This window comes from Chaetura pelagica, unplaced genomic scaffold (genome assembly GCF_000747805.2).
Source record: "Chaetura pelagica isolate M959 unplaced genomic scaffold, ChaPel_1.0 scaffold358, whole genome shotgun sequence".
Taxonomy (NCBI): Eukaryota; Metazoa; Chordata; class Aves; order Apodiformes; family Apodidae; genus Chaetura; species Chaetura pelagica.
The window spans coordinates 735072-745672 of record NW_009954233.1 but is presented as its reverse complement, the minus strand read 5'-3'; the positions used below and the strand labels follow the sequence as shown (position 1 = coordinate 745672).

At 43.8% G+C, this 10601-nt stretch overlaps 1 protein-coding gene across 1 annotated transcript in view; it reads left to right on the top strand.

Moving 5' to 3' along the window:
- The first annotated feature begins 8308 nt into the window (after nt 1-8308).
- MTHFD2L (methylenetetrahydrofolate dehydrogenase (NADP+ dependent) 2-like) overlaps nt 8309-10601 on the top strand; it is a 50000-nt gene continuing 47707 nt past the window's right edge. Inside the window, exon 1 of the mRNA XM_010003635.1 lies at nt 8309-8357. Within this exon, the coding sequence (XP_010001937.1) occupies nt 8309-8357 (49 nt within the window). The remainder of the gene's footprint in view (nt 8358-10601) is intronic.

The following is a 10601-nucleotide window of genomic DNA, read 5'->3' as shown; positions in this document are numbered from 1 at the left end:
TGCCCATGCAGGGGGTTTGGATCTAGATGATGTCTAGGGCCCCTTCCAGCCCAAACCCTTCTATGATTCTGCTCATCTACAGCTGAGTTGCATCCTCTGCCCCTTCATGAAACAGGCAGCATCATGACATCTCTCTACAACTTTCTGCAGGCAGATTTCAACATAGATACGATCAAGAATTTTGCATGATTAACAAATATTAGTTATTTTAAACAATTATCAACTATCTTATTCCATACAAGTTAAGATTCTCAAGGAACATGATCAATTTTTTTTAAAAAAAATAAGGTTGCTGGTATCTCCAGGGACTCAGCTCATGTCTCCAGTGATATGTGAAGGACTCTCAACTCCAAAGGGCACACTGGCGACTTCAATACCAGTCTATCAATTTCTTCTGCTCCTTGCTGGAAGTTAGATAAGCTGGGGAAAATCTAATAATTTTTTCTTTTGCAGATAACTGTTTTTCATACATACACACTTTATAAAAATCTACAGAAATAAGAGGTCATTAGACAAGTCTTGTTTTGAGAGCACCTTTGGACCCAGTTAATCACATTACCTGCAAATGAGGCTTCAAATTTTGAGAAGGCAGTGGGAAGAGGAGAGTTCAGCTGCGTTTCTGACTCAGCTAATACAAAATGTCAGAATGCCAAAACCAGTTTTTTAGCAACACTCACACTGAGCTCTGGAGATTAATGGTTTTTAGCTTTTCCTTGCAACTCTTCCCCTGAATGACGAAAGCTCCATAGCCCATAAGAGGACCAGATTAATAAGGCCACCCTCTTAGCTTGGCTTTTTTATTGAAGATACGTATTACATGCTTCCACAGAAATAATGAGACTTCAAAAATACTGACAACTCTTCTTTTCTACCTCTTTTTTGACGTCACATATTTTTCAAGTTTGCAAGCAGAGAAGAGCTGCCCATGCTAAAATCAAACAATAAAGTTAAAAGACCTTGAAATACTCATCCCTTTTCTTTATCTTTAGGGAGCTTGTCTGTAAATGTTTCTATCACATTTGTTGACCTTTTATTAAGTTAGGATATCATGGAGAAGGGAATCTTCTCTCATATCCAGGGGAATGGATACACATTTCATCTCTTTCTCTAACACCAAGTCAGGGCAAGGAGTGTACTTATGGATCTTGGATTCCCATCTGTTCTTTCCTGACAGTTTTGTTTTGCTATGGAAGTAGGATCAATACACAAGAGTAAAAAAGCTGCGAAGATCTTGAATGAACTACTTGCATTTCCAGGATTAAGAAAGAAAAAGGCCAGGGCCCCTGCTTGCCCCTCTGAACTACACTTGGTCCTGTGACAGCCTGCTCAGATTACCTTGATGGGACACACAAGATTAAGAAGGTTGTGTTTGTTCTCCAGAGGATGCAAGCCCAGAGTTCCAGGGGATTGACTTAAAGATGCTCCCTATAACAGAGCTGAGGGGTGCTTGGCCTTTGGGTTTGGGCTCAAGTCCTTGTGCCACCTAAGCAACTCTCTTATTTATTTTACCTCACATACACGGTATTATTATCACAGGATGCTTGACAAATTAAAGGAACTGGGTGGTGCCAGGGAGAATTTCCCACCAGGAAATACTGACTTACTTAAGAGAAACCAAAACATATGCCAAATCTTTCGTCGAAGTCAGCAGGAGACGAGATCAAGTAAGAAACGTGGGAAAGAGCTGCAAATCTACCTGCACACACTTGACCTGTTGGCAGGTCAAGTGCTATAGAATCATTTCCTTGTTGAAAAATTCTTGTAATACTATTCCTGGTTGGAGGGAAGGACCAAGGAGAGGGTACAAATGTCTCCTGATACTAAAATGGCTAATAAAAGAAACGAAACAAGAAGCAAATGAATAATGCTGGATCAGTAAGGTCTACAGGAGTGAGGTCTCAGTGAGAAGCACTGAGTCCCATTTGTTTCCAATGACATGTACCACCAATACAAGGCAGGGCTGTCCAGATGGAAGGTGTGCTGGTGGAAAAGAGCTCCAGCAGAAAAATGAGGATCCAGACAAACTGAAGATTTCCCCAGATAGCAAACACTTTGTCAAATTCAAGCATATACTCAAAGGGTAATGGAAAACTTGATTGAAATTGAAGTACTCAGATCACACAGCAAACCAGTACTTGGAGATAAGTGAAATTATTATTTTATTTAATGTCCTGATTGGTTTAATTTTATGGGAACTCTAACTACTTAGAAGAAAACAAAAGGTAAAAATACTGAATTTCAAGCAAACCAGAAGTTGCTTTTTTCAGTAGCCTGTTTTCTAAGGAATCCCTCTAGCTCACTTATTCTTTTGCCCTCTCTGTATATTCCTGACACCAGCACTCACCAGCCATTTAAGAAAGAAAAAATGGTGTGCTTGTGTTTGTTGGTGAAATTTTTAGCATGGTCTCCTTGCATATTTCTGTACCTTATAGTAATTGAGGCTATTTGAAGTCAAGAAACCAGAAAAAAAATTTTAAAGGAGAAAAAAGAGAAAGAAATAGAAGATAACAGGCAAGATCATAGAATCATAGATTCATAGGGCTTGGAAGGGACCTCTGAAGATCATCAAGTCCAACCTCCCTGTTGCAGCAGGACCACCTAGGGCAGATCACACAGGAACATGTCCAGATGGGTCTTGAAAGTCTCCAGAGAAGGAGGCTCCACAACTTCTCTGGGCCCTGTGCCAGGGCTCTGTCACCCTCACAGTAAAGAAATTTCTCCTCACATTGAGGTGGAACTTCCTGTGTTGCCACTTGATACCATTTCACCTCATCCTATCACAGGGCAGCACCAAAAAGAGACTGGTCCATTCTTGACACCCACCCTTCAGACATTTGTAGACATTAGTAACATCCCCTCTCAGACTATTTTTCTCCAGACTAAACAGCCCCAGGTCTCTCAGCCTTTCCTCATACAACAGATGTTTCAGTCCCTTCACCATCCTTGTAGTCTCCATTGGACTCTTTCCAGCAGTTCCCAGTCCCTCCTGAACTGGGGAGCCCAGAATTGGACACAACACTCCAGATGTGGTCTTACCAGGGCAGAGTAGAGGGGGAGGAGAACCCCCCTTTACTGGCTGGACACACTGTTCTTAATGCATCCCAGGAGACTATTGGTTTAGTCATGAGGGCACATTGCTGTCCCATGGATAACTTCTCCATGGGGCTGCTTTCTAGTAAGTCCACCCCTAATCTATATCTGCGCCTGGTGTTTTTTATCCTCAGGTGTAGGACTCTACACTTATTCTTGTTGAACATCACTTAAGTTCCTCTTTGCCCAGCTCTCTAGCCTGTCTGTATCTCACTGAATGGCTTCACAGCCTTCAGGTGTATCAGCCAATCCTCCCAGCTTTGTATGCTCAGCAAACTTGCTGAGGATACACTCCATCCCTTCATCCAGGTCACTGATGAAAGTTAACCATTGACAGTAGCCTCAGTGGTGATTACATTCATTATGTTCTCGGTGTTCTTTCCACAAACACCTCCTTTTGCAACACCTCCCTTTAACAAGCTGAAATAAATACTTGTCCCTTTCACTGTTCTGTGTGCTAGTTTGGATCATTCACTGAGAATTAAGCAACTTTATCAGTACTATTGTTTCCTTCCTTTCAACTAAGCAGCAGGCATTTTTTGTTGCCAGGAACAATATAAATGGTTTTATTACAGAGTCCAAACATGCTGAAGAATGAGCCTGCATGTAGAGCTCAAAGTGCTTTAAGAAAGTAGTCCTTGAGATGGCAGATATCTTTGAGGGTGTAAGTAAAGTATGACTCCTTCATTTTTCCTTCATTGCAACACAACTAATGAAAGTAACACAGAGGATTAAATTGTCGCTGTTGTAACAGAAGACTTTAAATATTCCGTGGTGATTCCAGCACCTGCTTTCTCAACTGATGTCATCACTTCAACCAAAAGACCACAACTACCCACAGCACACCCTCAAAAATGACTCAGCTCCACTGAACCTGAACACTTAGTTGAATTGAAATTGGTCTAACCCAGGTTTGGGGTTTTGTTTGTAGTCCTTTGGGGATTTTGGGCTAGTTTTTTTAATTGGGTAAAGAGTTAGTTTTAAAATTGTGTGGATAGTTCATTTTTTTATTGGGTGAATAGTTCATTTTTCAAGAGACTCCTATTTACTTGATTTCCAACTACTTGCAGATGTAACAAGTTTTTTTCTATTTATTATTCCCCAGTTGCAGGGAAATCTTTTTTATCAGGCTTAAAGTATAAGGATGGAATAACATTGTTTTCTGAGGTTCTTTGATGGGTCCCCTTGGGAAGCAAAGATTTATTCTCAGCAAACAATGCCCTGAAATGAAACACGCATTTTACTACTCATGAGTTGCTCTGCTTGAACTGAAAATACTGTTTGAAGTTTTCAAACTGAAACAAAACCAGCATTATTTTAAATCAATTTCTGATCACGCTCCCTGGGGAGCCTCCCATATTTCTACCCATCACTGCAAAACATTACTATCCAGAAAGTGCCAGCACAATGGCAGCATGTTGCTGGCTCCTTTCTCCCATGCTTATATCACACCAGTGGAAGAACCATGGACTGTTACAGGATATGCTGCATCATGCCTGCACAAGGCATTGGCCACATCCTGCTGTCAGATGTTAGAGCCAGAAACACAAGCAGCAGCAGCCAACTGTGCAGTCAGTATGACTACAGCTGAATTAATGCACAAACAAGAGAAACAAGCTCTGCCCCAGCAATCAGAAAATCTGCTTGCTTCTGGCAAACAAGCAAGACCTTACAGCCCACAGCAAGAAATCCATTCCACCTTCTGAATAAACAGTTGTTCCTGATGTTTCCCAGATGCAAGGGCAGAAAGCTGCAGGAAGTTCATCAGATGCAGGACATTTTCAGCTACTGGTAAGGCCAGGAGAAGTTCTTTATGCCTTCCAGGAGTTGTAATGACCTCAAAGGATTATCACCTGAACAGGTATGTGGGAGTGGAAGGAGTCCCTCAGCTGTAATCTTTATCCAGGCTTGTGCCTGCCACAAAAAGCTTGGGGGTTCTTCCCTCTTGGAGGGGTAAGAACAAAATGCTTGAACTATTTTCTCCCATCCTCAAAATGAAGCCCTTCTTGCCCTTATAGCTCAGATATCAAATACCAGAACCAGTCAGTCTACCACTAGCCAGTCAATTTATGCACTTTTAAAAATTGTTGTATGTCCAGGAGTCACACAAAGCAAGGTCTCAGTGTGGCAGTAACTACAATCTCACCAGCTGTCTCAGAAAAGGTTAGCTGGCACCTGAAACTGAAAAAAGGAGGAATTATTCCCAAACAAACCCACCCTTCATGTTTGCTAAGGTAATGCTTGAGTAATACAACCACATTCTTTTGCAACCATGGACAGTGTGTTTGTTCACGCTCTTATTGTAACCAATGAGCACCAATAAAGGAGAACTTCTCACTCTGCTGAGGGGAAAAAAGACAGGCCTAAGGACTCCAGAATTAGGTGAAGATCCAGGAAGGCAAGTAAGAAAATGCTGGCCATCATTGCCTGTAGATAATAATTTTAAATGCAAACAACACCTCAAAAGGTATTAAATAAATGAGTGCATAACAGTGTGTGATGTGTGCCACAATGCAGTTGACAAAACTGAGTTGAGATCCTTTGTGACACAAGTTGAACAAGGAGATACTTGTATTTCTGACATATTCAGGTATTATTTACATGTGAATATGGACTGGAAACAGTTCAAAACTAAAGAAACACACCAGAAAATTCAGGGAAATAAAACATCCCGTAGACACAAGACATATTTTACACAAAAATATAGCATGATATTGAAATTTGGCTACAGCCTCCAGCAAATTTTCCTGGGGATTGAAAAGCCACAGTGTTGGCTCTCTGAGAGCAGAGTTGATGACATGTTTGTGCCTCATGATGGAGCTGGATCCACAGGAGGTCACACAGGTGCTAGGGGAGAGCACCCTATCCCAGGCAGGGAATATTATAAAACATAGAATTGGTAGAGGAAAAAAGGTGACATAATAATAACGAGGGGATATCTGCAGTATATATACTCTGCCTGTACAGGTGAGTAGGTAGCAGTGACTTGACACATTTTTCTAGCTCTCTTGTACAAATCAGAATGTAATTAATTCCTAATCAAAGCACTGGAGGAAACACCTCACTTATTAGGAAACACCCCTGCCCCTTCAGAGAGTGTCCATATTAAATGGTTTCTAAGTGATGTTAAAAAGTTGACCTATGACTTGTACCTGGGACATATCCCCCAAACTTATTTTTGAGCAGTTAGGAAAAGTCCTCACTTGTTGAAATGAAAGAGATGCTGGCTCTTGCTTCATTGTCTTGTAGCTTTTCTGGGCCTGCTGCCAGGGAATGCATGCACTCCCTATCCATGCCAAGCCAAATACCTGCTGTGGAAGGGCATGCTGCCAAAGTGTGCAACAAAGCAACAGGATCACTTCCTGCATTTAAGGAATTAACAGCTGGATAACATGTAGAAGATTGAGTCATGTGGGTAGTAAAACTCTGTATGTGTTTCCCTAGGGCTTACCTAAGCTGGGACAGTTTCTGATGCTCCAGTAACCCTAAGGCCCACCCTAAGGACACTGAGAGATTTCAGAGCATCTTCACCCAGTAGCTTCTTCCAAGGAACATAAGCAAGGTGGGCATCTTGAGTTCCATCATAGCTATACTGAGACCACGGCTCATGGTAACTAATTTAAAGTTACCTCAAACACATCTATACTGCCTACGATGCATGACAGACTTAACCATAACAAAAGAGACACAGCAGCAGGAAGGGAAAAACTCTGCTTTGTAAACTGTGGCTGATGTGATGCTAGCTGTCCCCTGTCTTTCCTTGCTTTCCAGAGGCAATGTGCCACAGGCAGTGAGGGGAGCTGGAGGAAAAGGGTAGAATCCAGGAGAATTCATCTACAGCTCAGCCTTGTTGCTGCTGTCACTGGGACTGGAGAGCCTACCCACATGCACAAGGAAGGTAGCTAGAGGTGATCTGAAAGTCTGCTGATACAAAGCCTTGCTCATGCAGATGGCCTTGCCTTCAGAAATCCTCCCAGAGATACCCATTTCCCTTGCACCAGGCCTGTTTGCACAAGTACTGTCTCACAGGATCAAGCTCTGCAATGTCTACTGCATCTCAGCACGTTCATGACCTCTCGGACGCCTGCTCATCCTGGCACATGTCTCTGCTGGAGAGCTGACTGCCAAGTTCCACTCATTGCTGCTCCACATCCAAAAGAGCCTCACACTTCAGACCCCAGGAGACTTCTTCTGGAATTTCCTCAATGTTAACCACTGTGGAATGAGTCTGACAGTTCAGATATTGTGAACAGTCATCCAAGCATAAAACCGAGCGTTGCCACGTAAATTGTCCTTACTCATGTGTACTGTCCAAGAACAACATGTCATCTGACTGGGTCTGAGTGACAATTTCTTACTCAATAGATTTGCTCCCCACATCTATTCAGAACTGGATAAGCTGATGATAGTTTCAATGACCTGCACTGGATTATCTGTGCATCATCCAATGCCTCAGTTTGCTTGAGCTGGTGAAATCCTTCTTCCCGGCAATACAGTGGAAGCCTCAGTTTTGCTGTCGTGGGTGATGTTTAGGAGGAAATTAGTTATGGACACACAGAGGTCTATGAGGGTAGAACAGGGCACCTGATGCCTGGAGATCAAGGTTACTCGAGTGTGTGTGTTCCCATAAACATAATGCACATATGCAAATAAAATCTGCATTCATCAGTGTTGTCTTGGAAGGACGATGGCCCTTCCTTGGGGCAGCCAAGGTGGAAAGAGCACAGCTTATGCTACAGATTTTCCCTCAACAGCAGTGCTGGTCTGATGGTCCCTCTCCCTCCATCCAACATTGACTCTCCACAAACTTCTATTAACTTGGTTCATGTCCCTTCATAGCCCTTTGTCAGATCCTTCTGAAGTTGGGCAATTAATACAAACTTCAATGGAAGGGTGAAACTGGTGGGGGAGGGTAATGCCCACCCAGGACAGAGAGGCATCTTGATCATGTAATTTCCTTTTAAGACCAAGCTACAAGCCAAGATTTCCAAGGAAATCATTAGGAATCTGTCATTAGGAAACTGCAAATTAGTCATTAGATATCTCCTGATTACATGGGGCAATTGCCATTTGCTTCTGACATAAAATTTCCCCATATGACTGATCTCCCAAGGGACTACACCAGCAGCCATATGAACCATCTGACGGTGTGGCTGACATGCCAGAGGGATGGGACATTACCCAGAGGGACCTGGACAAGCTAGAGAAGTGGGACCACATGAACCTCCTGTGGTTCAACAAGACCAAGTGCAAGGTCCAGCAGCTGAGTAGGAGCAATCCTTGTTATCAATACAGACTAGGGCATGATCTCATACAGAGCAGCCCTGCAGAGAGGCACCTGGGGGTACTAGCGAATGAAAAGGTGGGCATAACCAAACAATGTGCACTCACAGCCCAGAAAGCCAACCATGTCCTGGGCTGCATCCAAAGAAGTGTGACCAGCAGGTCAAGGGAGGTGATTCTGGCCCTCTGCTCCACCCTTATAAGACCCCACCTGGAGAACTGTGTTAAGTTCTGGAGCCCTCAACACAAGAGGGACATGGAGCTGTTGGAATGAGTCCAGAGAAGGCCACAAAGATGATCTAAGGGCTGGAGCAGCTCTCCTACAAGGACAGGCTGAGAGAGTTTGGGCTGTTCAGCCTGGAAAGGAGAAGGCTCCAGGGAGCCCTTATAGCAGCCTTCCAGTAACTGAAGAGCTACAGGAAAGCTGGGGAGAGACTGTTTACAAAGGCATGATGAGGGGCAATGGCCTCAACTAGAGCAGGGTAGATTTAGATGAGACATTAGGAAGAAGTTCTTTACAGTGAGGGTGGTGAAGGACTGGAACAGGATGCCCAGAGAGGTGGTGGAAGCCCCATCCCTGGAGACACTCAAGGTCAGCCTTGATGGGGCTCTGGGCAACCTGATCTAGTAAAAAATGTCCCTGTGCCCTGCAGTGTGGGCTGGACTAGATGGCTTTTAAAGGTCCCTTTCAACCCACATATTCTATGATTCTATGACCAATTCACCTGCTACATCTTACCTGGTTTTAGTCCTGACTTGGTTTTGTTTTCAGGCAGTAAATCTTCTAATGAGATTACTGTACTGTAATCCTTCTCTAATCCTTGTAATTTCAAAAATCACCTTATTGTGCTTTCCATGTTGGCATCCCTGCCAGTACAGTTTTACCTACAGTTAACTCCTGTTCTCTCCTGTTACTGTCATTATAGTACAATGATTAGTTGGCTTATCTTGAAAAAAAAAAGAAGAAATAATCTACACTCTTGAGTTGCAAGAAGTTCCCTCTATGCTGACAGTATTCTTGTAAGGAAACAATGTCAGTTCTTCCCTGAAAATCAAGTCAAGCCAGTTCAAACCAGTCACTACAACACGCTTGTTTCAAGTCATTCAAATCATGATTCATGAGCAGGGCTCTTCTTCACAAACCAAGAGTGTCCCACTGCTATCTGACTGGTTTTCTCTGATTTTGGATTAGTGTTTAATGTTTCAGACGTATATTCTACGGCAAAAAAATATTTATGAAGTAAATAAAGATGAGTATGTTCTGGGGGTTGCAGGATTGGGGAGATCTAAGAACACACTTGTGAATCTTAAATTCCTGAATAGCCAGAAACATGTAATAAATAAAAGCAACATGTGACACATGGTATAAAAAAAGGACCTGGAAGCTCTAGGGATGCACAAGGCATTCGAGTTGTTGGGGCAAAACATGTCACTGCCTGACCCAGGAACAGTTTCCTGAACTCCACTGATGATCACAAGTGCCCGTGGAAGAGAGAAAAAGTATCAGAGCAGCTGCAGAAAAAGGATGTGCAAAATCATATTTCATACTGAAACTAACTACTAAAGAAAGTGCTTTGACCCTAAGTGAACTCAACCTATGTGTGAATAAAGCTCGGGAAAAATGGCATCTAATGTTCTTTAAAAGCTCCCAGAAAACTGCTTTTTTGCTGCATCGTAACAAAAGGTAACTAAAATGCCTTGACAGCCATTAAGACACAGAGAGTGACCTATCAGTGCAGAGGAGTGGAATACAAGTCTTGTATGAGCGGAGTGCAGGGACGGAAATTCGAGTCACTCCTAGTTGCAGGAAAAAACCAGATCTGCAGTTTCCAAGAGGCAGGTGAAGAAAAGCGTGCTGAGGGGAGCAAACCCCTCTGGATGAGCCTGCGTGGTTGCACCGGCTCGGCCAGCGAGGCAAGAAGCTCCAGAGCACCAACCTCCTTCTGCTCTGCGCGCTTCACCGGAACGAGCAGAACGCAAACCGAGAGCCCCGACGGAAGAGCCCAGAGAACGGGGTGAGTCTCCTCGAGGTCGCACACAGACCCCGAGCTCTTGCCGTGGCTTTGCAGTGCCACGTCTGCCCTCCCAGGGCGGGGAGCAGCCCCTCCTGCCCCTCCAGCACCCGGCAGCGAGCGCTGGGCAGGGGCCAAAGGGGCTTCCAGTCATCCCGGGCCTCACCTGCCCCGTGGGAGAGGATCCAGCCGGGCACACCCCCCCGGCTTCAATCC